The sequence below is a fragment of the Phoenix dactylifera genome, chromosome 15 (assembly GCF_051530095.1).
Source record: "Phoenix dactylifera cultivar Ajwa chromosome 15, Ajwa_hap1_PhDact_Kaust_v1.1, whole genome shotgun sequence".
In the NCBI taxonomy this organism is placed as follows: Eukaryota; Viridiplantae; Streptophyta; class Magnoliopsida; order Arecales; family Arecaceae; genus Phoenix; species Phoenix dactylifera.
In genome coordinates, this window is record NC_143204.1 from 19,574,110 (window position 1) to 19,600,672 (window position 26,563).

General features: G+C 39.0%; 1 protein-coding gene across 1 annotated transcript; it reads right to left on the reverse strand.

Annotated features, from left to right (window-relative positions):
- Window positions 1–3,202: 3,202 nt before the first annotated feature.
- PGI1 (phosphoglucose isomerase 1) lies at window positions 3,203–26,086 on the reverse strand. Its single transcript, XM_008812796.6, has 14 exons — window positions 25,258–26,086; window positions 23,800–23,922; window positions 17,091–17,189; window positions 16,895–16,978; window positions 14,623–14,766; window positions 14,476–14,541; window positions 14,285–14,353; window positions 14,078–14,185; window positions 10,857–10,909; window positions 10,632–10,770; window positions 6,987–7,143; window positions 6,816–6,894; window positions 5,944–6,010; window positions 3,203–3,641 (listed from the first exon to the last, which is right to left on the reverse strand). Exons 1-14 carry the CDS (start codon window positions 25,795–25,797, stop codon window positions 3,507–3,509), a joined length of 1,863 nt encoding a protein of 620 aa, XP_008811018.4. The 5' UTR covers window positions 25,798–26,086; the 3' UTR covers window positions 3,203–3,506.
- Window positions 26,087–26,563: the final 477 nt, after the last annotated feature.

Consider the following 26,563-nt stretch of genomic DNA (forward strand, 5'->3'; position numbering starts at 1 on the left):
AACATTATTATATTATAAATGTAACAAAGTGTGCAAACAAGTGAAAAAGCTAGAAATTAGGCTACCTAGTCTTGGCTCATTGTATGAAAGTAGTAGCAATCAAGCTCAAGCCTAGCATGATAGAGTCTGTTCCTCGTTTGCTATTTAAACGGAGCTTGAAGAAGCTCTTGGTTTTTTACTTTTGCAGATCTGAAGTGTGCAAGCTTGACTTGTTTATTAGCGAGCTTTGAAGCATATTCAAGCTTGGCTTATTTTCTACCTGAACCAAACTCGAGTGAGCATGGATATTGGGATTATGGTAATTAATAACATTTTTGCTAATTGAATACATTTATTTTGGTTCAGCTCTTTTCTTTTCAGAGAAGACAGAGAAGAAAGAGAAAGCACTAAAAATGTGCACTCCGAAACTTGTTATTTTTTGACTTTTTTTTTTATGTATTCGTACATGACATGTATGATATATCTGTTTCAGCAAAAAAAAAGAAAAAAAGCAGTAAAAAGATGAACAGGCATTTATGTATAAGTTTAAAAAGATTTTTTCTTTCTTTTTTGAGGGGGATATAACATGTCAAAAAATACACATCCTACTTACCTAAGGCGATTATGGTAAGCACCAATTACATCCATAATCAACAAAGTCTATTGTAATTGCATCAAAAGGTTCAAATTCCCACTTTGTCACACCCCCACGGGCCACCAGTCTGTCCCATAAAAGCCACTCCATCAGCCATCTGGCTCGCCTCACACAACACATGCAGTCTCTTGATTCATGGAAAATTTGTTAATCAACCAATAGCAATTGGCTAATAAGGTTGATATGTTCCACCGTCCCATTGATATCTGATTTAGGCAACCACTTTCAAGAATTGTATGGCTCCATGATCTGGTCTCCGCAAGTGCTAAGGCTGCACGAAGCGACCAGGCCTTCATTTATAACTAGCAAGGCGTAGGATGACCAGTACGAGTCCTGCAAATTATGCTACCCGTCGCATAGGTTAAAGCAACTTCAGTTCACAGGCATTTATACTGCCTCTTATAGGTACTGCATAGTTTATTTCTAGTAATCCTACGTGCAGTGGTTACATTAATGTCTTTTTCTTTTATATATATATATATATATATATATATATAGAGAGAGAGAGAGAGAGAGAGAGAGAGAGAGAGAGAGAGAGAGAGAGAGAGATGAAATTTGGGTGTTCTACGCATATCAGCCATCAGGAATTTCCCCATTTCAAGCCTTGTTTTCTTATGGAACGTTAGTAAAAAGCTTATCAAAATATTGGAAGCACTGCTTTCTAATGGAACATTTATAAAAGTTCTTCAAAATATTCGAAGCAGTTGCATTGTAGGATGTCAAACATCATTCCGGTTTGGACCTTGGCATTCTCATTGATTTGAATCCCGCTTAACAACCTTCATTAAGGAATTTCACATTCTCGGGCACCTAAATATATCAATCCAGCAACCTAAAGCAAATTGCTAAACCAACAACATATCCCCATCTATCATACCAACCAAAATGATTAAGACCTTGTGAGTGTTTCAACCTTTCAAATCTCAACTAGTTTTTCGAAGCCAATCGTACTGCACTGCCGAACTTGTGCCAGCTTGTGCAAAGCGCACTGGGCTTATCTCCTTTAGATAATGAGAGGGATCACATGGAAAACCATGTAGGTGGCAGGAGATACATTATGCGGACACATTTTTGGTAGGCAAGATTAGGCATGTTAACGGCCGAGCTGCTCGGGCTCGGCTCGTTAGTGAAATGAGCCCGAGCCCAAAATGAGGCCCATTTAAATCCGAGCCCGAGCAGTTCATGAACCCAAACAGAGCTCGTCACTTAACACTGCTACGGAATCCGACGATCGAGATCGTGCCACCGACAAACCATGGGTGGTCAGATCTGGATCTCACTTGGAAACCCTCCTCTCGTACCCCTCCTTTCCAACCATCCTCCCCCCCCCCCCCCCCCCCCCCAACTTGCTGCCCACCTTCGAATTGAAAAAGGAAGAAATCCAAGCTTTTACCCGTTTTAGCATAGCGCCGGCTGCGGCGGCGACGACGACGAGGGACTCTCTCTTGTTCTCTCGCTCGGCTAACAAACGGACCTCCTCCCCCAACTTGCTACCCACCTTCGAATCGAGAGATTCGTCTTCTTTCTATGCATTTATACATGCCCCTTCGGTGTCCCATCCGTATGCTGGACCTTTCCTTCCTCACCATTCCATCACTATTTACTCCGGACGAACTCCCTTCTTTCTCGAATTGTTTATTTGGTTGAATCGGCTCCACTGATCTCGGGCGGTGGGCGGCGGGCGGTGCGGAGGCGATGGATTTTTTGGAGGGAAACCTGAAGCTGGGGGGAGAGGCAGAGGCTCGAAGGCCACACCGATCGAGTCTGGAGCCGGCATAGAATCCGGCGGCCAGAGCCCGTGGGATTCCGGCGATGCTGGCCTCTTGCAGTGGGGACAAGACCGTCAGTATCCGGCAACAGGGTCCCTCTAGTTCTTGGGATTGCTTAGTTTGATTCCTCCTCTGATTTTTTTATTCTTTGATTTATTTTTTTTAATCTATATACAATATTCTTTGATCGTGCTTCTAGTAATTAAGCTTTGAAAAAGCCTCTTTATTTTGAGGAGATTGAAACGAATAAAATTTTGTCAATATTTTTTAGTGAGAATTTCTACATAAAAATCTTTATAATGTTTGTCCTCGAGCTCGGACTCGTAATTGAAACAAGCTTTACAAGCTCAAGACCGAGCTTTTGCTCTGCCAAGCAAGCCCGAGCTCGAGCCCAACACATTCCGTGCATGGGGGTAACAGGCGTGTTTCATCCAACACATGCAAGCCTGCTGCAATTTATCTGTCTTCTAACCACCTCTTTCTTAAGTCAATTGGGGCCCGAACAACCGAGGCAGCCTATCCAGCGTTCAACGCAGGAAGAAGGCCACCAAACAGACCGACCGCCCTTAAAATCGTAAGTCTTAACGAGCGCTCTCTCTCTCTCTCTCTCTCTGTCTGTGTGTGTGTGTGTCAGTGTGTGCGCGCGTGTGAGAGAGAGACTGCAAAACAATGTTTAACACAGATAAAGAATTATATTTCATATAATGCGAGCGATTTGCCCCCTCCCATCGTATCATAGCAAAATAGAGAACACAATGTAGTTGCAGCTCAGACAAGCACATAGCAATAGACAGTCAAATTGAAACAATAAACATCAAATTGTGAGTTTTTTTACCAACTCTAGCCACATCCTACAAGGAGTCAAGACGCATCCTCGTTAGCAAGGAGCTAAAGCACCTTAGTTAACCCTTTAAAAAAAATATTTGTCATAAGTTACAGTGGGTTAGGCTAACCCAGAGTCTGAATAACAGCATGAGACACAGAACAGGTTCAAATTCACCTTCCAATGTTCCTTGATGTGTGACCGGTATTTCTTTTATTCTATCAAAAGACTTTTTCCTTGTCTTAATTGTTAAAACTTAAAAATACATGAGCAGTAAAGCTTACACATACAACTCATCTACGTTGCACTCTCCAAGAAAAACTTTGATGCTTCGTGGGGAACCACAGCTGCCTTCAGCTATTATAGCTCTGTCGTTTGCAGCCATATGAGCAACTATCTTGTATATCATTTCAATCTGGCAACCAATAGAAAGCACAAGGTTGTAAAAAAAATGAAGATGCCATAATATGAACCAGTATGCAATGCTCCAACGCACACAGTTAACGCTCACATCTACAGCGAAGTGAAAACTCAAGTTGCATGAACTATCCTATTACTGGACGTTGTTTGAACATTTTGGATTCTACCACAAGCAATTAGGTGATTCGCATTCATAGCTACAACAGACACTCTGGACAGCAAATCACCCACATTTGCTTATCATTTACAATGTAGACAGCCCTCTGGTTCCATGATCAAGGCACCATTCTTTTCCAGGGGGCCGATCGTGGTCCACTTCCTAGTTGCTCCTCCTCCTCCACAAACACACGCATCCATGTGGAAAAGGAAAGATTACAAGAAAGTCAAACATATGTTTTTCTATGACTGGGGAAAAAATTCAGCTCCCGGTTTCCCCAAATCCAGTATGTAGACCCGTATAACATACAGTTGGTCCAGATGTTGGATGAAATCCTAGACATCCATTATTTGGCTCAGGGAAGAGTCCAGGTTGGTTGAGAATTTTGTGATACCGAACTCGCATGAGCGGGTTAGGTTGGGGAGAAGTCAAGTATATTTCTCTACCAAACAAATATCCACAATCTCTTATAAATATGTAGGTCCAGGTCTAAACCTGGTTAGGTCAGCATCTGCAGGTTTAAATAACAACTTTCTGTAGGGGAAAAAAAAGAGTATTATATGACATCCAACTTCATGTCTAATCAATATAACTAGTGCTGCATTCTGGTCTCATTTTGTTGTGACATTGCAAATGTTAAAGATATTTTAAGCTTATGTTTCATATTCTTGACACTAATGCTATATACCAGAATAGTAATTGTGCTGTGAATGTAAAGCATATCAACAGTTCAAATATATATGCATCTCATTATTTTGAAAGCAGCCACCTACACTTAGCTGGTCTCCCTGCTATTCATCCAGGGCCCAATCATCAAGTTAAGCCCTATCCATGGGTTGAATGCACAGCAGGTGCGAAAGCAGCTCACTTGGGTCCTAGGCGCATCAGTTCTGGACAACCTCTTTCATGGGTCAAGTATTACATGGGATGAGCCATACCCATACGAGCATATTACAAATTCCACTTTAGAATTGGTGTCGAAACAACTTAATTAGTTACTTTGCATGTTTTGTTAATTTTTCTTTAACTACATATTATTTATTATTCTGCTTGGGAAGAGTTGCTTATTGCACTAACTTAAAAAACTGAGAATGATTTTTTGAATGATCACTTTATAGTCCCATAAAATTTTAAGCAAAAAATGAAATCAAGTTAAATAGATCCTAACAAATATGAAAGCATACCTTCCATTTTTTGTTTGCCTTTTAATTTCTTTGATGTCTTTAGGCCAGTTTCTTACATATTGGTAATTTATACTCGTGCTGAGCATATTGATGCACATGAGAGGTATGGATACTTCTGTTTCCCCATCTAATTAAGAACTTTTTTCCATCACCTATATAACTTGATGACTGCAATCCTACTTTTAGAGGTTCACCTCTCTTGCCTCTCCCTTAGACAAACAATTAAGCTTAAAATAATTATTAGAGATGAAAAGTAGCTATAGAAGTGGGGAGAGTGGACAAGAGTGAAGTGACCATTCAAAAGGAGGGGTTTGCTTGTTTTAGTAGAGTAAATGTTGTATGAAACTGATTATCCAGATATCCAGCTAAATGCCTCAAACATCATTACAGTCCTCCACAACCTCGTAACATCAATGTCCAAGCATGGCAAGGAGCTCGGCTTCAGAATCATGGTACGCTAAACCGGCCCATACCGGCCGGTTCCGCATGTACCGGACCAGTCCGGCTCGGCCGTGGAAAATGGTACCAGCCCGTATCAGTCCGAACTGGCCTGTACCGGCCTCTGTACCGGTCTGTACCAGTCGATACCGGCCCGTACTGGCTAGGCTAATTTTTTTTGGACTTTTGGAGGCCGAACCAGTGATACCGGTTCGAACCGATTCGGTGGCCGACCAGTACGCCTACCGATACCGGTTCGGCGATCCTTGTTCAGAACATATAGCACTATCATATATGTTTGAATCTTACCAGCCTATACAATCATCAAAATGCCGAAGTGAACTAGTTGTCCACATTATGTGACCACATTTCAGATAATGAAATGCATGTGCAAGTACTGGTTAACTCATGGAATCCTTTTTCAGTACCTCACAGAGATTCCTACGACATTGAACCCTATACCAATGTTCAAACATGAAATGTGGTATGTCAAATATAATCTTAAAGCAAAATACTACCTCTTCAGGTGCATGGCAGCGATCTGCAATTTCATCAATTGTCAATGGCTCAACAGGTTCTTTACAGCTGAAAGAGAACAAAAATCGTTATAAATGAAAAGAGAACAAAAATCATGCTATGTACAAACATCAACTATAGATCATTTTTGTGATGTAAGGCAGCAAAAGGGAAACATAAGTCAAGAAATCACACAGAGACATTCTAAATTTCAGAAACTTCATTCCGAGAGAAAAGTGGTCAGTTCATGGGCTATCTGTGATTGTATACAATTAATACAGTCTTTCAATTCCTTGCATAGGATTTCTGTGGTGCCACCCAGCAACAATAATCTGAGTTGTCCAAAGGAAAAAACGTCATTAAGGGGCTTCTCAGCATGCAAGTGGTGTCCTTGGTGATTAAAATGCTTTTCAACTATACTGATCCAGAGATGGTTGCACAAATGATGACTGAAAAGTACTAAAAATTCCATTAAAATCAAGAAGTAGAATAAGAACGAGAATGGTTTATTGCACATAATTCCCCAAGATCAACTAACATGAAGGATTAACTTTTATTAACTAATACAAGAAAGTTGCATTTAACCCATAACAAATTTAATTTTGACCAATGGAAAAAGCAAATTTTCAAGTAACATCCAAATTTATAATTAACTTTTGAGACTTTTAATTTTATCTCCAGTAATATTTAGATAAGACTTGTTACTCGAAGAAAAAAAATGATCACAAGTTATCCTAATATCGCTGTACATATAAACATGCCCATAATATGAGTTAACTTTCATGACAGCGAGAGCTGCACAGATAATTATATTGGGAGATACTTTTGATAACAACTGAAATCAACATAAAAAAATGAAACAGAAGATGAATACCTGGCCTCATTTAGCACAGCCAGAACTCTCTTTTGAAGAGCTAATACTTCTGCTGCTGCCTTTTTCCCAGCTTCTACACCTGCAACCAATGCCAAAATTGAGGAAGGTTAGCAGCCTCACAGAAGTGGAATTATTCATATAACATGCACAAAGATACAGTCAGACACATACCAGGCTGATGGTAGGCATTGATGTTAACCAGAGATGCATAAATCCCAACAGCTCGTTCATAAAGTGCAATCAGTGCTCCTACTGATCTAGGATTCACTTCTTGAACCGTTACGGAGATGGACTCACGGTTGTTTGCATAAAGGGCTGAACGGGTTCCCTGTGCAAGAGAACAAAGGAGAGCTAATCAAATATAACTCTTAACTATCTAGAAATTATTATACATGGTTTATTAGATATAATATCTATCATTACATGTATTAAAAAGAATTATACCCAAAAATGGATACATAAATTAAAGTTAAAGCATCGCCAAAATGATTAAGATGCTCCATAAGTGATTTATAGTATAGGATCATACCACAAACTTTTTATAATTTAAAAATGTTATGCAATAAAATTTTTCGAGCTTCCAAGAAGATCTAGAAAAAGCAAATCTTTAATCTATATGATCTCACAACTGCTACTAAACAAGATTTACAAGTTCATCTAAAATCAACTAATGTGGCACAAAACTGGCCCTAACATGACCTAGCAAAACACTCAAGCACATCAGCCAGACCACAGCCAGCCTCCTTAGGACATGCAGAGCAACATCACACTTAGGCATGCCAAAACTATGTCAAAGCTAACTTAATGACCCAAACTAGGGCCCTGAGCTACTTCTAAGAAAGCAGTCACCACCATTACACCACTTGCTCTGATGTTGCCACAACTTTAATTGCAATCTATATTGGCCACAATGGCTAGAAAGGAAAAGGAAAGGTTTTTGGACTACTTACCTGTGCATCAACATGCAAAAAAATAGATTTCTTAAACAAGAGAAAAAGTTTGCTTAAATGCATGGTTGCTACTATCCAAATCACTTGATTTAGATGAATGTTTCTATAATATACTGATCATAGTAAATAAGGTCAAGTACCAATTGGGATGGCTATTTGGAACCATAATTTAACAACATTAATAATGCCTTGAGAATGTTACCATACCGCAAACACACAAAATACAGTAATATGTTGCAAGAATAAAGTAGTGGATACCAAGAGACTTAAAAATAACATGTGCCCATCAAGCAAACACAGTTTCCTGACCCAAAGGATAGCCCCTTAAAAAAGGCCAAAATGTTAAAACAAGGGGAAAAAAAAAGAAAAACAACTCAATTATGCAATTTAACGCATAAATGAAAATCCCACTGTAAACAACCTTAAATATATTACGAAAAAGAGAGAAAGAAAACCCTCTTCTTTCCTTCATTTCATCATGTCTTTTGCAGTCTAGGTGCATTCAATTCTCTCCCCTCCCCCCCCCCCCCCCCCTAACTGAGAACAAGAAAATATAACTTTCATTCTGTTCCCTCCTTGGATAAAGTGCTGTAAGTGGTGAGTTACATAGGTTAGGGCGTATATGCATCTACTGGTGGAAGGGGAAGCAGGAGAGAGAGTGGGGCCATTTTGCTTTCTTTTACAACATCATTTCTCTTGGATATGTTTTCCTCTCTCCAACTGCGAGTTCACCTGCCCATTTGCCTTGTAAGTTTCGTGGTTTCCCCTCTCTAGCCCACAAATACTCTAGCGACGAATCTTACACCTTTGATGTCAAAATAAGAGTCAGTAATAAATGTTCTCATATTTTAATAGATCATATCTCAATCCATAAATTTGACCCAGGGGGATGCAATAAGGTCAGTTTATTAAGGTTTTCAAGAATAAAAGTATTGGTATCAAACAACACAGTGATCAGTGCTCAAAGCAACAATCACCTATATGCAGAGTTTCTAAAGAAATAGATTTTTCTTTAAAAAAAAAAAAAAAAGAAGTAGGAAGCCATGGAGTTTGGACAATCAACGATAAATTTTTTTGAAGAGATATGTAATGCTTGATAGCATACATACCAAAGTTTAAAAAAACAGTACCACAGCTTTTCGAGAAATCGGTATGGTACCGGGTGCTGACACTGTGTATTGATGCCAGTTTTCTGCCAGAACAGTATGGTACCACTTACACCGACCCTTTCCACCAGTTTTTAAAACCTTGATGCATGCAAAGGCCTTGGACATTGACATTATTCAGTGAATTACAATATAACTTCAACAAAATGCCACAAACACAAAGGAGAAAATGTGCCATGACACTATTGACAAATAAATATTTAATAATAGTAATAGTCAAACTCTGCTGTCTGAACATTGCATCAGTTAATCGCACATCCGACTCTAACAAAAGAAAGTGTAAATGCACATCTAACACTCGTGATGAGAAAAGAAAGCTCAGGAACAAAATTCTAATTTAAATAACTTTTGAGAACAAAAGGTAAGAGAAGGTTCAAAATTCAAATACATAACTAATCTTAAGCCATGTGTGCAACTTATTCAATATAGTAGTAGTTCCAATTACCCGTAACTGCAGTTTAATATGCTTAGCACTTCGACAATCTTAATGACATCTGAAAATCTGTCATTTTGATATTCTAATATCAAGGAGTGGTTTTTACATTTGACCATGTCAGCACACATTGTAAATTTTGTAGCAGTTTGGCCCGCCTATACATGTAGCCCACTTAAAACAACATATATGGGCAATCAAACACTAGCATAACTGCATAACCCGTTTACAAAAACAGGCTGGAAGGGCATGTAATGCACATAACAACAGATAAGAGAAAACACATAATTTCCTTAAGGGCCATGACCCACAAGAGAGCCAACTCTATATCTCGTTGTCAAAGCTAACATCACATTTGGAAAAACAAATGCTTTGCATCCAAATTGAATAGCTCTTATTTAACAGACACCTGAAAAAGAAGCTGGATATTCTTGTAAAGGACATGCCTTGGACATGGATTCTAGGTCATACACATGCATCAACAATTAACAATATTATGGGTATTGGAAAGAGTTAGAGGTACGTCCGATGCATGCGAAGAAAGGAGGAAGAGGGACACTTATTTGGCTTCAATCTTCTAAGTTCTATCCAAGTCCTGACCCCAAATCTTCATGTCAGGGTCAAAGTTGACTAGTTGACCCACCCCAATCCATGTTTATCCCTATCATAGTAAAACCCTCATCTTGCAGATGTGACCATAACTTTCCTCCTATGGATACATATAATAAAGTTAGAACCAATCCAATCCTGAATTTGAACAGTGGGACAAAATTGAGTCTTATTAAAAAGCCATCATGAGTACAAGTAACATTTATGGAGATAGCCATCCCACTTTCTCTCCTTTTCAGCCATCTGCTCCTCTCCTTCCAACTTCAGCATCCGGCCACTACCACTAAAAAGCAAGCCTAAGAAACCCCAAAAACATTCACATAGAGGACTTTTTATCGATTTTGGAAATGTCTCTCATACATGACTTACGGAGATTTTAAGGAGGAAGGAATCCTACCTAGGCGTATAATTTTAACTTCAGCCAAATTATATAGCCGTTACCTAGATAATACTCACAACAAATTTAGTCAATCTTATTGAATAGTCAAATTTAAAACACAACTAATGGAAAATTTGTCCAAGATACAAGAATAAATAATTTGCAATTGCTAATTGTATCAGCATTTCTTAGTGATCATGAGCCTAGAGGAAGCAATTAACTAAAAGTAGATCAATTTTAATCAGCTCCAAGTTTCAGATAACAAATTTAAAAGCTAACCTGTAACATTCCAAATAAGTAGTCGCCACAAGTAACTCCGGGTTCAAGTTCCCAGTCGTGACCAGGGGGTCTGTCACGCAATACTTCAATGAATGTAACAAAAAAGTTGTGGACCCCTTCTCTCAGCTGTTGAATGTAGCTGTCATCAAGAAGGTAAGAGCTTGTCAGATATCAATTTCTTCAATATCCAAGAGAACACCAAATGAAAATCAGGTGAAAACTCACGCATGCTGATCAGTGCTTCCTTTATTTCCATACACAGTGAGTCCTTGATTAACCTGTAAGGAAAGGAAAGGTTGTTATGAGAGTAAAGACATCAAACCATGTTATACAGTTAAACATTACCTTCATAACAAAGTTGTGTCTAAAATGTAATACAGTTAGAAATAGAAGACAAATTATAATAAAGCAAAAATATTTGTAAATTAGTATAATTTGTATTTAGATGATTAGAGAAACTTAAAAAGTAGTATCTTGCAGAAGCCTAGATCCAAACCCAAGTACCCCTGCCCTTTGGTGCACAAATTCCTAGCAATCTTCTCCAACGATAGAGCAACCTAAGCCTCACAAATGCTCCTCTAGGGTGCACAAAAATGAAGAAGAAAGTACACCAATATTTTTCTTTCAATCGAGCAACCTAAGCCTCGCTAATGCTCCTCTAGGGTGCACAGAAATGAAGAAAGTACACCAATATTTTTCTTTCAATCATCTAGCATAGAAAAGAAATGAATATTCACCACAATACACAGAAAGAGAGAAATGAAGGAACTAGAAAGTAGGAGCAAATTAAGAGTGGAATTTTGATGCAGCATGGAGTGCAGCTAGTAGATATCATGGTTTGTTGTGCCGGTACCAGGCACCGGACCGACTGCCTGGCGGCACGGGTCGGTACGGGCCTGCGTCGTGCTGTGTCTATACCGACACAGTAGAGGATGCAGGGGAGTGGGCGAATGGGAGAGAGAAAAAGAGAGAGAAAGAAAGGGGAGAGAGGGAGGGAGGCCAGCAGAGGGCCATCGGAGGCTAGCGCCCGGACAGCAGGCGAAGGCCGCAGTCATTTTTCCTGTTTCGTCGGGCACCCTCCGCTAGCCTCCCCCCCTCTCCCTCTCCCTCTCCCTCTCCCTCCCTCCCCTGCTCGCTCTTTCTTTTTCTCTCTTTCCTTCTCCTTCTCCCTTTCCGGCAATGGTTTCGTTTCCATTGCCGGAACCGTCCCAGTCTGCCGTTGGGATGGCTTGGTACGACTGGAACCGCCCGGTTCACGACGGTTCCACCAACCTTGGTAGGTACTATGACCATTAGGACTAGCCAAGATTTGCAAGAGTCAGCAGATTTGCGAGCAAAGACCTAGCCAGGTTTCTCAATTTGTAGTAGAATGATTCAAGTGCGTTTCCTTGTTATTGAGTCCTATTTCTAGTATGATTTTGTATCAGGTTTAGTGCCTGAATTAGGTTAGGGAATGTCCTATATATGCATCTAATACATTGTACGGGTAGCCTTTTAACATATTAATAAAATTTATTGAAGATCTCTTCCTTCACCAAACGAAGGGTTCTTCAATCCAAATTGCTTCTATTTGTGTGTTGATCTTCAAAGTGTGATCCCAGCAATCAAATTGATTTCACCCTTCTCTCTATGTCAAGTTCTCTGGTGAGAAGTTTCAATGGAGAAGTTCTAATAAATAGGAGTAGATGGAGTATGTATATACTAATCTTCATATACCAATGCTTTTAAGGAAGAGATGACAAAAGAACAGAGCTTTCTCCGCAACGAATGCCATTAACCTCAACAGGTTTGACAACCGCCCATTGGACTCTTACCAAATTTCCCACGCACATGGAGATAATGAGCTTATCTAAGACTAGGTCAACCAATCAAATTGAAGACCATAAAAAAAGGAATTAAAATTCCAAGTAAGAATAATAAAAAAATAATGAAGATGTCTCTTCGCAGCAACTACATATACATAAAAGGAGAATCCAAATTAAGAAATATAATATAAAATTGACAAACTAGAGGGGAAATATACTGCACACTGCAATCAGGCAAAGCCAGCTAGTAAGTTTCTTTGTAGCAAAGCCAGCGTTAAATAAAAACAAATTTGATCACTATGAAAAAACAAATTTAGTGAACGATGTGAACTTAGGAATGTTTTCCGCAAGCCTAACCAACTCCAGCCATAAATAAGCATTTGATCTGCAGAGATGTTTCATTTCTGCAAGTAGTTATGTATATGCCCAATTAAAGTACAGTATGAAATCTTCCTTTCACATAACTCATTGAACAATATACAAGTTACCTACTAATGCATGGCTTTATAAACATTATGACATTGTCACCTAGTGAATACAATCACTTTCTGCATCTGGTTGTCATTGCAGTGATTTATGTATGACTATTATATGATGGATGTCAAGAAAGTCGTTTGTACAGATCTCTTCCAGTGGGTCCAGAAGCAGATCCCCTTCACAAGGCTTCCACATTCTACCTGTAATGTCTGTTTGTTTGCTGTGTGATGCCGTATGGAACCTAAAAAATATCTTCAAATTTGATTTGTGCAATTTTCCCCCAATATACCTATTTTGATTCACGAAGAGGCTACAATTATGGCCTCTTCCCTCCATGCTTCTGCTTTCATCATCATTCATTTGAAGCAATCTGTGCCATTGATATTGAACACAGGGTCTTGAGCCCCTTCACTACGTTTAAGATTCTGCCTAATCACTGTTGCAAACTACAAAGCCAGAAGACATCCTTCTGTGTAATTATTTCGATCATTTTGAGGCTACTATACAGAAGAAGAAAGACATATTGAAACTTTACATAATAAAACAATGCAAATGAAGAGAAAAGGTGCTTCTGGATTTTGTGCGTGACTACTACATGCCAATGAAACTGAACTTACATATGACAACATGCCCAACATTGTTGTATAGAGTGAGAAATATTAACCCATAAAAGAGGGCCCAAATTATAAAATTGAAGTCATAGAAGTGGCTATGCTAGGAGGTTGATAATTGATGTGTGATAAATTGAGGACAGATAAAGGGAGAAGCAAGTCATTAAGAGGAAGAATCAAAATTGCACCAGCTAAAGATTAATTGGTCGAGGACCTGCTAAAATAGAATAATTACATGCAAATAACACACTGCAGTGGTCCAAATGTGAAAAAGCAGATCAAATGTGTCAAAGTGGGTCAAGAAGAGTAAAGTATATGACAGAGGAAGGATTTGAATAAGTTGGAAACTGGAAGTGTAAACTGCCTGTGATTGGAACGAATGCCTTGAAAGGATTCACAAGTCAACCCTATATCTCAAAGCTGAAGTTCCCAACAACCTCAGAGAGGCCAGTTTCACTATAAATCAAGCACTGCTAGTTGTGCTAAAGAAGAAAATTGTGCAAGCAATAGTTGGAATCGAATTAAAGAATCCAGCAAGAGACGATATATATACCCGATTTCCATCAAGGTCAAATTCTTTTCCAAGTGATTCCATGACCAACTGTTGTAAATACCTACTAAACAGTAGCATGCTATCCTTGTAAGGAAGTACAACCATATCCTGTTGAAACAGGTAACATAGATGCAGATGAGTTCAATATGGCAATATGAGAATAGAAAATATAATACAAACAAATGGAGTGAATGAAAAATTACAAACCTTGGATCCCACTCCATCAGAAGCCCAATACCAACATAAAGCAAGCAAAGCTGCTGGATTATTCTTCACCTGGATAAGATATTATGAAGTGGTTAAACAAAATAAAAAAAAAAGAATGTACTAATTTGATATGAAACAAAAGGTTACAATTAATAAACTACAGGCTTTCTGATAATGAAGAAGATACATACCACAGTTGTCCGAGTTGCCTCATCCATCAATGATGCACCAGCAAGCATTTCTTTAATGTCAATGCCCTAGATGGTAGAAAATTACCAACAATAAGTCCAAACTTTCTGCATTTAAATCCAGACAATAGTAGCAAGAGAGGAACATACCTGAAGTGCGGCCGGAAGCAAACCAACTGCAGACATTTCTGAAGTTCTGCCACCCACCCAATCGAACATAGGAAATCTTGCCAACCAGCCCTCTATCCTAGCTGCGTTATCTAATAGGGAATTTTCTTGAGTGATTGCAACACCCTGCAGGAGAGTTCTGATTAGATAATAGATTACATGGAAGAAAGGAATAGATATATCATCCTATTATTTCTGATCAAAAGTTTTGAATGGAAAATGCAGCCATTTGTCACTACTGGTTAAACTATTTAAAGGAAATCATTATGGAAAAACAAATGTCTAAATTAAAATTACAAATAAGTTAGTCCGTTACTCAGCATAGCAGAATCAGAGACCGAATGTCATGCACACTTCAAATTTTACATTTAAAACACCCCCTGAGGAGGCAAGCAGTGAAGCAACCATTCTGATATTCCTGCTGAATACAGGATCCAGAACCAAGCCTTACGTTCATCTATTGTTTATTCAAGTCTACAATGTCAATTACTGTAACACCCCAAACAGTACCAAAAATTACACTCCTTTGTTAGACAAAACACCATTTGTAACTAATTCTCTGGAGTCTGCTTTAGCAAGAAGCAAAAACAAATGAAGACACCTCACATAATGAGAGTACACTTAGCAGTCTCTGCTAATACTCAAACCAGGCAGAGTGCTTATGGTCACACTAATGCCCTTAGACACAATCCAAGCATCTGGATTAAATAAGTTAGAAGATATAGCAAAGCTATAGTTACTAAGTGGGTGCCACAAGGGGCATATCATGTATTTCTTCTATTAAAAGGGAAACAAAGATCACACTCACACTCATCTTTTAGTCACAATCATAATCCTCATACAAAAGACCTATCCCATCTATTTGGATCAGCTTAATTCTCTTAACCATTTTTATCTGTGAAGAACCACCATCTACATCAACACAAGCTACTTTCACTCAGCCCTTATCTCTTCCTCCACCCCTCTTCAGATATTTCAAGAAAAAAAAAACAATTGGAGACCACACTGGCCTTGATTGCAGATAAATAAACCATCACGACTTCATATTAGGCCCTTTTTTACCCAATAAGCTGCCAACATGACATTCATAAGGCCCTGCTTGGAAGATGGTTTAGGGGGGGTTAAGTGGTGGTTATCCATTTGACCAGACAAACAAGCAAAAAGTGGGGTGTTAAAGTTAGCTGGTCAATACCCCAAACAGTGACTTAACCTGGTTAAGTATGAAGGGGGAGGGAGGGGGTTCAGGATAAAATATGTCTAACCAGAAGTTGTCTCTTCTCCCTCTTTACTTTTTCACTTTTTTCACAACCTATCCCACTAACCCTCGATTGTCAACCAAAAAAAAATATTTCTAACCCATGGAAATCTGACTAAGGTGTGGCTACCTATGGTTAAAGGTATCTTACCCCCAGTTAGATATTCAGCATCAAAACAGGACTATCTTCTTAGTTAATCTAGCAAATTATCCATAGTGCTTTAATCCTTTTCACTTGTTGGAAAACCTTAGGACCAGCATCGTGACTGTCATTTTCTGGCTTATCTAAAGAAAGCCTACCAGAAGTGCCAACACATGCTCCCCTGAAAGTAGAAGCACGTGCAAGTTCTAAGAGTGCATGCTATACAACTGTGGTATATAGGTAATACAGAGGAATATCAACATGTTGCTGAGCACTAAAACCAAAACAACAAAACAAGAGATCTCAGATTATAAGTTTTCAGCTAAGCAAATCTGTCTTATATAGTATACATAACTCGCATTAGTTGAATAAGAGGTGAAAACTACTCCACAAAGATATTTAAAATTTAATAATTATGTGAAGTACGGTATGAAACGCTGGGTATGGGGAGGGTGGAAAGTTGGCATAAGGATAACTGCCAATCATAAAGTCACATTAAACTATAAAGTTGATCCAAAATGCTTGAAATAACATTCAAGGTGGCCCTAAGAAGGAATGCTTGGCTAATAAGAATCTATAAAGCCAACAACAAATATGTGGGACAGAGCTTCATGGTTATGTTTATGGCAATGGCTCAGTATAAAACACAAATAGTAACTACCTTGTTTACATTTTCATGAGTATATCACTGACCCTAAATGATTGGGATGTTGGACATGATACAGACAAACATATAATAAAAGATATGGTTGCCAGGTACCTATGAACACACAGCAAGGAAAAGAATGTACATATCCAACAATAAAATAGAGAAAGAAAAGTAAAAAGCAGAAAAAATAAAAACCTGAGATAAAAACCTGTTTTGAGAAATTCAGCCCAGCTTCTCTAAAGGCTTTCTGTACTTCCAACAGACCATTCCGGGTTTCAGGGGTGCCTCCACTCTGAGATTACAAAGGAAAGGTAAAGGTTTCACAAAAGTGTTGTTAAAAAGCACTAATCAAAATAAGACTGCCAAAAGAAATCTCAGAAGATAGAAATCACTTATATACAAACCTTTGATATCACAATTACAAGTGTTGATGCTAGCTCAGGACCAAGTTGCGCAATTTGATGATCAATTCCAGCTGGATCTGTATTGTCAATAAATCTTATCTGGACATTTCAGAGAATAGGAACAGAGAAAAATTAGCACGTCAGCCTTGCAATACTTGTAAAACACTGATAAAACTCCTAAAATGATAGATGAGGTATTACAGGTCACTGAAAAAGATTTCATAGAACGATCAAATATTAAGTGATGTGTGTTCGAGAAACCGAAAGATGATGAATTTCTTACAAATATAAAAAAAGTAACTGAATGACCTTGGCATGCTTTTAAAGTCAAAATACAAAGCGTGATAAAAATAAGGGTCTTTATGATAAAGATTATAACACATAACTATGCACGCTGGACTTATAACTGGATCAAAAACTAAATAAAAGCACAAACTATAAAGACTAGATATTTGATTCAATTCAAAGTTGCATCAGTGCAGCTTCGAGTTGCATCTAGGAACATGAACATTTTCCATCTCAAATGTCCAATCAATGATAGTTGTTATATAGGTTCTTTGGATACTTCACATCTTCGGGCTCTTAGTGCAAAGTTCGCCGTCTCCGTACCGAACCTCATATTGGTGCCACACTAATAGAGTGTTGATATGGTACAGTATGAAATTTTTTTTGGCGTACCGACACCCGTACCGGGTACTGATACTGAACTGGTACAGTACGGTATGCTCCATACCATCCGGTTCAGGCTAATACGACATACCATGTCTTAGTGTAACTTGTGCAGCATCAACAACCCTTGTTAAAAACTTATCCCCAAGTTCCCTATCATTACCAGAGAAATCTATCATGATCAGAAACTGCCTTTAGGCTCTTATAGACATCGAATGCTCAAACATAGTATGGGAACTTCCAGCCTACAAGCATCATAACCGATTTATCCTAGTCCAAAGCGAGTCAAACTTCTTATCCTCGAATTTCTCACACTGGCTAGTTGAATGCCCATTCATTGTTTATAGATAGCAGCTAGCTAGTTGCTTATTCACTTGTTGATGAAGTAGTGTGATATGCTCTAACATCCATATGTTCCCACAAGCAACAAAATGTGTCACCATGAACAATTTGTCTATAGCCACCTTAACTATTTTTAATAGTAGTTTATGTCCATGAAATTGCAAGTCAAAGTCTAGAATTCAATCTTTCACAAAGCATTATGGGCAAAAATTGATACAATCCCGCATTTTTGGAGTCACCCTTCCCTGGTATACATTGTAAAAGTAAATGATATTTAAGTATTTTCTTTCATCATTTTAGGCCAAAATAATCATTCACCACCAAGAATAAAGTCATGTCCCGTCCAAATTGTTGTCTAATTCTTAAGCAAGATGATGTAGTCCATGTTCAACCGGCCTAGGCCTACAAAAACCCTGTCAAGCCAATCATCCAATAATTCCCGCAATCGGATATTTGCTTTCAACCATATAGATTCCTCTCATTTATTATCAGTCAAGCAAAACTCTTTACGAGTCTTTTAGTTATAACTAACCTTAATGCTAAATGTGTTTTATCAAATAAAGAGTTATTTCAATAAGCATTATGTTTTATACACCTTAAAGTAAGCTAATTGTGTTGAAATTTCAAAATTGTTAATTGAGAAGTCAAAACCAATTAATAGGACTTGACTTACATATTCATATATTTCACTTAAAATGGAAGCTTCATCCTCATCTCTCTTGAGAAAATCTCTTTTGAATTTTAAATACTCCCTTTATTGCAATATGCACTTCATCCTTAACTCCTGAGAAAGACACAATTCAAAGGGGTGTGTTCAATATAACGAAAGGGTACTGACGAAGGACCGTCCGTTAACAAGAAATCTAGGCACATTTATGTTAGGTGCAAATATAAAAATTAGAAATTTTTATTTTATTTAGAAATTAAGGAATTTTATTTTTATTTGGAACTAGAATTTTGTGGACTTTAGGATTAGAATTTTATATGGACTCTAGTATTTTATTTTTATGCGGACTCTTATTAGAATTTTGGGTTGTCTATATAAATCCGTTGCTATGTTTATTGAGAATACAGTTTGAATTATTGAGAATACAAAATATTAAGTTGCCCTCTCCCTTTGCCTTCTTCTCATCCTCATCCTCTTCCATCCTCTTCTTCTTCTCTCTCCTTCTGTTGTCCTACGTCAATTGGTATCAGAGCAAACCTCAATCAACCCCCATTGTCATAGCCTCTTCACAATCCTTAGATCACAGATCCATTGCCATCACTATTGTCGTCCAGTTCTGACCATCTAGGACGAGTCCATCATAGACCAATTGACCAACATGCTAGATATCTTGATAGGGTCAATAGACGTTCCCTCCACCTCATAGAAATGATCTGGACATTGGTAGCATTACTAGGTTATTGAAGATAGATGTGCAATCTTATGATGGCAAATTAGACCCTGACACCTTCATAGATTGGTTGGATGAGCTTGAGGATTACTTTGATTGGTATGATATGTCTAACAGAGAGAGAGTTCGCTTTGCCAAGATTAAGTTGGTAAGAGCTGCTAAAAAATATTAGTAGACTGTTTAGTAGAGCCTTCAGTGTTTAGATGAGCTGCTTGTCACCCAGTAGGCAGTAATATGGCAGAAATTAATGCATAAATGCCTACCTTCTTACTATAGGAAGCAATTGTTTAATCAACTTCTAAACCATAGGCAAACCTCAATTATATCCAAATACGTGGAAATATTTGATGAGCTTATGCTTAGGATCAGGATACAGGAAGATCCCTTTCAAACAATTAGAAGGTTTATCGATGAGCATAAAGAAGATATAAAGAGAAAAGTAGAGTTATATGCTCTTGACTCTTTGGAGGAGGCCTATCAAAAGGCCATCGCTATAGAGAGATATTTAAAAACTCCTTCTCAGCATAGTTTCTCCTTTCAGGTGAGTTAGTCTCGTCAGTCTACACCTTTATCTCAGTCAAGATCTGCTCCCAATTTAGGGTTGTTTTTCAATCAGTTTCCAAGGATTGCAATGCTAGAAATAGGAAACCCCAGTCTGTTACTCATCTTAGTGGTTCTGTAAGTGATATTCGTTCGAGTGGCTCTTCAGTACAGTGTCATCATTGTCATAATAAAGATCACATAGCTGCACATTGTCCTTAGCAAGCTTTAGCATTAGAGCAAAAGTCTTATGATCCACAAGATGTTAAGGACCAAGTGGTAGATCTCGTACAATAATCTGGGGATGAGTCTGAGTTTGAGGATGATTTAGACATAGACGACCACTGTTGTAGTGTAGTGAGGTGTGTTTTGTCCACTGGTATGGCTAATAATGAGTGCAAGAACATTATTTTGACCACTGCCAAACCCTCATGTAAGGAGTCTAGACTTAAGAACAAACCACCCCCTTAGGTTTCTATTACAAAATTTATCTATATCCTGAAACATAAAGTTAGATGCAAAATTGCAATGAGTAATGTAGATTATAACTTTTTGTTGATGTGCATCATAGGACTAAGAAGCTTAATGTAGGAGATTATGTCATGGTTCCCATTCGTTCAAAATGCTTGCCGAAATATTCCTCCAAGAAATTGCATATCCAAGCCATTAGCCCATTCTCCATCATTAGAGAAAAAACTAGGACCCAATGCACATATACTTGATTTACTTGATCATATGAATATTACTTCTGTTTTCAATATGGAGGATTTATTACCTTATCGAGACACCTTTGAACTTCCTGTTTTGCTATCTAGTATTCCTACATGACCTTCAGTTCCTAAGGCGCTACATTTTTTTACGGCAAAGAGATGAGACTAAGACAATTTTGGATGATGAAATTGTTACTTCTTCTGATGATGGCTTCTATCGTTATCTTGTTCGATAGAAAAGCCGCCTTTCATTTGATGCTTCTTGGATTACAGAGGATGAGCTCAGCATCTTTGATCCTAAGCTTCTCGAGTGGTACTTGCAGGCAAACTCTCGGGAGTCAAGTTCTTTCCAACCAAAAGAGGATGATGAAGGACTGTCCATTAATAAGAAAACTAGGCGAACTTGTGTCAAGCGCAAATATAAAAATTAGAAAATTTTATTTTATCTCAAAATAAAAAAATACTTTTATTTGGAACTAGAATTTTGTGGACTCTAGGATTAGAATTTTATGTGAACTTTGGTATTTTATTTTTATGCGGACACTTATTAGGATTTTGCATTATCTATACAAATCATTGCTATGTTAATTAAGAATGCAACTTGAATTATTGAGAATACAGAATATTGAGTTGTCCTCTCTCTTTGTCTTCTCCTCCTCTTCTCATCCCTCCTCTACTTCTTCTTCTCTCTCCTCCTTCTGTCCTACATCAGGAACTTATGACCTTCTATATCACCATGAGATAAGATGCACTATTCCTAACTGTCCATGCAAATGCATACATCCACAAGTTATCGGTGCTAGTCATCTTTCATATTGCTCACTCCCACGGACAATTCCAACTTCATCCAACCTCACCTCTAAAATATCTCCTTTTTAGTAAGAGATGCAAGAGAAGTGCACTAACCAAAACATGGAATGCCGTACCGGCCTGTACCGGCCGGTACGGGCCGGTACGTACCGGTCCGGTCCTAGACCGGTACCGGAACGGATAAAAAACCGGTATTTACCGGTTTTTTATCCGAACCGGCCGGTACGGGTGCGTACCGGCCGGTTCGGGCCCGTACCAGCCGGTTCGGAGCCCGTACCGGCCGGTACGGGCCTCGTACCGGTGCGAACCGGCCGGTTCGCACCGGTACGATTTTTTTTTTTTTTTATAAGAATCACAGCGCCGCGCGCTGTGGTTTTTGAAACCACCGGTACCGGCCGGTACGGACCGGACCGGACCGGTACCGTACCGGTCCGGCCGGCCACCGGTACGCCGACCGGTACCGGTACGGCGGACCTTGAACCAAAATACAAGTACATCTATCAATTTACATAAATAAAAAAAAAAATCTAAAATCATATGGCAGCACATCTGTCCATCACACTTCTTTTCGCATGCATTGCACATACAGAATACCAGCAATCCCTAGTGTGAGATCTTGATTTATCATTAAACAATGGAATACCTTACATAGACTTTTTCATAAAACATTGCCAATTAGACCCACCACCATATGTTAATGGAGAAACTATGGTTAAAAACAATCCAAGGAGCTAAATGACATATTTACATTGTCTTCTCCCATCAAACGAATATTATAATATGCCCATCAAATGAATATTACAATATGTATGATCCGGTCAAATTCCACATGCCCGCAATGATAGTACACAATGCAATCAACTAGAGGACATGCTATGAACCAATTCTATCAATAAAAATACATACAGAATTTCTCCTCAGCTTATGCATTTCATCATGATGCTCAAGAGGATTTATAATGTACCTAATGTGCTCAGCCAGCCCATGTTTGAACTGTCCACTCAGTGCAGGTCAAAAGCCTGTCAAGTTCAAACCTAAGCAAGTAGCATTCTATGCACTTTTGGTATTCTTCCAGATAATATTTAAGCAAATATATGGGAGAAGTGTTAGTTTTCTTTGTCATTAGCAGAAAATTTTGTGGGCATTTAATGTATAAAGTGTAAACAATCTGCGATGATTTCTGATTCATTTGCTCCCTTTAACTTTTGTTGGACTTTACATTTGAACAAAAGGCAGGTTTGGGTGGAAAATGTTTGATGCAATAAGAGTTTATCATTTGAAAAAAAAAGCAGATTTAGGACACCTGGATGTCCAGAGAATAGAGTACTGACATTTCATTTAACTAGGATATTCTTATCCAAGCAAGAGGCCTAGGCTCCTAAAAGAATCATAAAACTATAATTTTAATAATACTAAATATAATTTGGTCCGAGATTATCAATCAAGAGACAAATCCTTCACCTCTTAAAAGAATTGTATTACTCTCATGGGCAGATGCACCATGTCAAGTTACACAATAATGAAAATGGTTCCATCGCATAAAAGAATTATGGATCTAGTTTTGCAGATTTCCTTTCCAATCTAAGAATTCTATGTTTAGAAATGTTAAAAATTATGAAAGCTTACATTTGATTACGAAGTTATGTCATGGCTCATTATAACTTGTAAGTGGAAACTGTGGAACTTGTGATCAGCATAGAAAATCATGCTTGATTGGTTTATAGGAAAGTTCCACAGTTCCACTGGACTGAAAATAGTGGTACATTGTCCTCCAAAAGGCTCAAATAGAAAACAAGTTTCCAAAGCCATCCTACTTATTTAACTTTTTTGATGCATTTCTTCAACATATCAACAGAAATCAAGACCGCAGCTGTCATCTCTTTTACTGGATAGGCATGTAATTTGTGGTAATATAAGCTTAAGGAAAGGGATGCAAAATATGTATTTAAATATTTTCCTGACAAGCACAAGAATGCAAAACTGGAAAGAATAAAAAATAGAGGGAAAAAAAAGGATACCCATATATCAAGTCCCTCTAGGCTGAATGAGTCCAAAAACACATACATAGGTGGGTACTAATGATTGGTATGCAAAACATATACCATATAATTGGAAACATTAGTTAAGAAAACTTATGTAAAGTGGACACATGACCTCCAGATTTCCTGGTTATGTCGGCTGACCTATTGAAAATCAATGTAATGAAATAATAATTAAAAAAACATAATCTTGGAGGCATACCTTGAGAGGAGGATTGTCAGGAGCCAGTGCCTCAGCAACAAACTGAGGCCCTAGAGCTGAACCTCCAATTCCCACGGAAAGCACTTGGGTAAAGCGACCAGCTGGAGAAGACGGAGGCTTAATCTGTTTTTGTTTGAAAGTCAAAAGATGATGAAAACAAACTTCTGGGTGAAAACAGAAAAAAAAACTCAAAGCCACGGAACACAAATTGTAAATGATGCAGTTCTTATATATGTACCGCTAAGACAAGAACAAACAACTAGCAGAACTAGTATCAAAGAGGATTTCCCCCCTTAATTAATGCAGTTATGAATGTCGAGATATTCAGAAGAAGGAGAACATTTCATCAATTTAGCATGTCATGGAGCAGCCTCAATTCAGAAATAGGTTCCCCATCCTATCCGTTAGTATTGAGTAAACATCAATATTCAATGCTACACCTTTTTTCCTTGGATAGATTTCTTAATATGTCCTATTTTCTTAAGAAACAAGCTATTGATAGCTTCAAGAACTTCATAACCCCTCGCTCTCAACTGGCAGTTTTGTGCACCAATTGCAAAAGTTTGATTTTTAAAAGTTCAGGTTCCATTTTCAGTCAGAATTTTTTTTAAATAACTTAAAGGCTATTAACTTAAAGATCAGGTTTTGCTATAAAGAACGATATCATCAAAATAGACAACTAAGAAATGACCAATAAAAGGATGATTGACATAACTGTAATGAATCTGCTAAGAGAACTAGTTAGCCCAAAGGGCACAACCAGCCATATGAACCATTTTTTGTCTTGAAAATCATTTTCCATTCTTCACCTAGTTAAATATAAATTTTGCAGTAACCACTCTGAAGACAAATCATGCCATCATATTCATCAAGTCATCAAGTCTAGGCATGGGTATTTTTTCAGTTATGACCTGGTTGTCAGTAAATCATCCAAATGTCATCTTTCTTTGGTTTGAGAATTGTGGGGATAGCTGATGGACTCAAATTTTGTCTAATAAAGTGCTTCCATAGAAGCTCATCAGCCTGCCAATTCAGCTCCGTGTTTTCAGTTTTGCTCATCCTATGATGTGGCACATTAGGTAGGGATGGCCTTGGAAACAAAACTATGACATGTCAAATGACCCTCATAGGTGGTAACTCTTTAGGTAACTGACTCATCAGGTGTAAGATCAAGACAAGTCTTGAAGCACCTGTAATAATTTAGAATACCACAATGTCAGATTTTGGTGGCGTTTCTTTCCCAATTTTAGCCACTAAGGCATACGCCAAACCTCGTTCCTTCCTCTTATCTTCCAATTTCTTTTTATTTGGAACGGTCAGAGGCCTCGTATCTTTTGCATTTCGCTTGTTATCCTTCTTTCGAACCCTTTTGTCCATGATGGATGGAAAGGATCAAACACGATTTGCTTGCCATCGAAATGAACCCCAGCCAAGAAGAAAAAGGAAGAACGGACTGACCTTAGCACTGATGATCTCATCAGCAAACCTGCAGATGGCATCGAGCGTCTTCTCGATCTGCAACACCAAGAACGACTTTGGCGCGAGCTTCGGATTCCTCAGCCAGTAGTGTCCCACCATCCTCCCCTCATCGGGGTTCGCGATCGCCCCCTTCTCGAGCTCCTGCATCGCCCGGAACGCCTTCTGGAGCCTCGGCTCCATGCGCTCAAAGAACTCGTCCGTGAACCCTATCCTGCTGACATCGAGGTAGAGTCCCAGCTCCTTGTGCTGGTAGAGCCAGTCCACGTACCGATGCCAGAGGTTGATCGGGTCCTTCTCGATGGCCCCCGCCTTCTTCTCCACCGGCTCCGCGGCGGCGCCGCCGGCGGCGGTGGATCGGGAAAGGTCCGCGATGGACTGTGGCGGCCGGGCGTGGCGGAGGCGATCGGAGGGACCGATCGGCAGCGATATTGCATCCCAGCGGAGTGATTTCAACGGGAGGAGGGATCGGCAGGGGCGGAGAGTGGAAGAAGGCGAGCAAACGCCGGAGATCGAAGCCATGGAAGATCGAGAGAGAAGAGGAGAAAAGCACCAGAAATAAATGGGAAGCGCTCGCGGCTTTGGGCCCGAGAGCAGCTGGACAGGAGAGCCGGGGTTAAGGTGGGGAGGCTTTATATGCGGACGCAGGCAGGGAGCTCAGGTGGGCCGGTGGGCGGTGGCTCGTGGGAGAGACGGCGGGAGGCTTTCGCACGTGTGGGTGGCGTCGCTGGCTTTGGCTTTTAGTAAGGGGAGGCAAAATTGACACGTGGTGGGGAGGGGCGATATTCAGAAGGAACGGCGGTTGCGTGATGGGTAGGATGGGATGGATGACCCAACAAATCGACGGCTGTGATCTTTAGCTCATGGCCCAAATACTGATATTTGCTTTGTTGGCTAGATATTATTGGATGTTCTTTTTGCTGCTTGTTAGCTTGTGATTTACCATCGACGGCACAAAAAAAAAAAACACTAAAAAGCGGAGAAAGGTCTTTGGGGCAAAGACAATATTAGGGGACACCTTTTTTGTGATTTTCAAGTGAAAGGACCCTTCGTGAAGTCGTCAGGCCACAGCAATTGATTGACAGCCAAACGTGGAAGGAAACAAGAAGGTTGCGGTCATTGGTAGCTTGGTATTTGTTTGAAGGGGCATTTGCCCTTCAATTGGATTTTTTAATACGGAGCATATAAAGTTGCAGCTGAACTCAAACTATTGTGATGTGGCCTTTTATAATTTATGTAATTTTAACATATTTCAATTCAAATGAGTTGACGAGAAGAAGGGTAGGTA

Excerpts from the sequence above, each read along its gene's own strand:
- PGI1 (XM_008812796.6), bottom strand. The coding sequence starts at position 25,797 with ATGGCTTCGATCTCCGGCGTTTGCTCGCCTTCTTCCACTCTCCGCCCC. Across the intron at positions 6,011-6,815 it reads GCTGTGCTAAATGAGGCCAG|CTGTAAAGAACCTGTTGAGC; the intron begins GTATTCATCTTC and ends GTTCTCTTTCAG. Across the intron at positions 3,642-5,943 it reads GCTGCCATGCACCTGAAGAG|ATTGAAATGATATACAAGAT; the intron begins GTAGTATTTTGC and ends ATTGGTTGCCAG.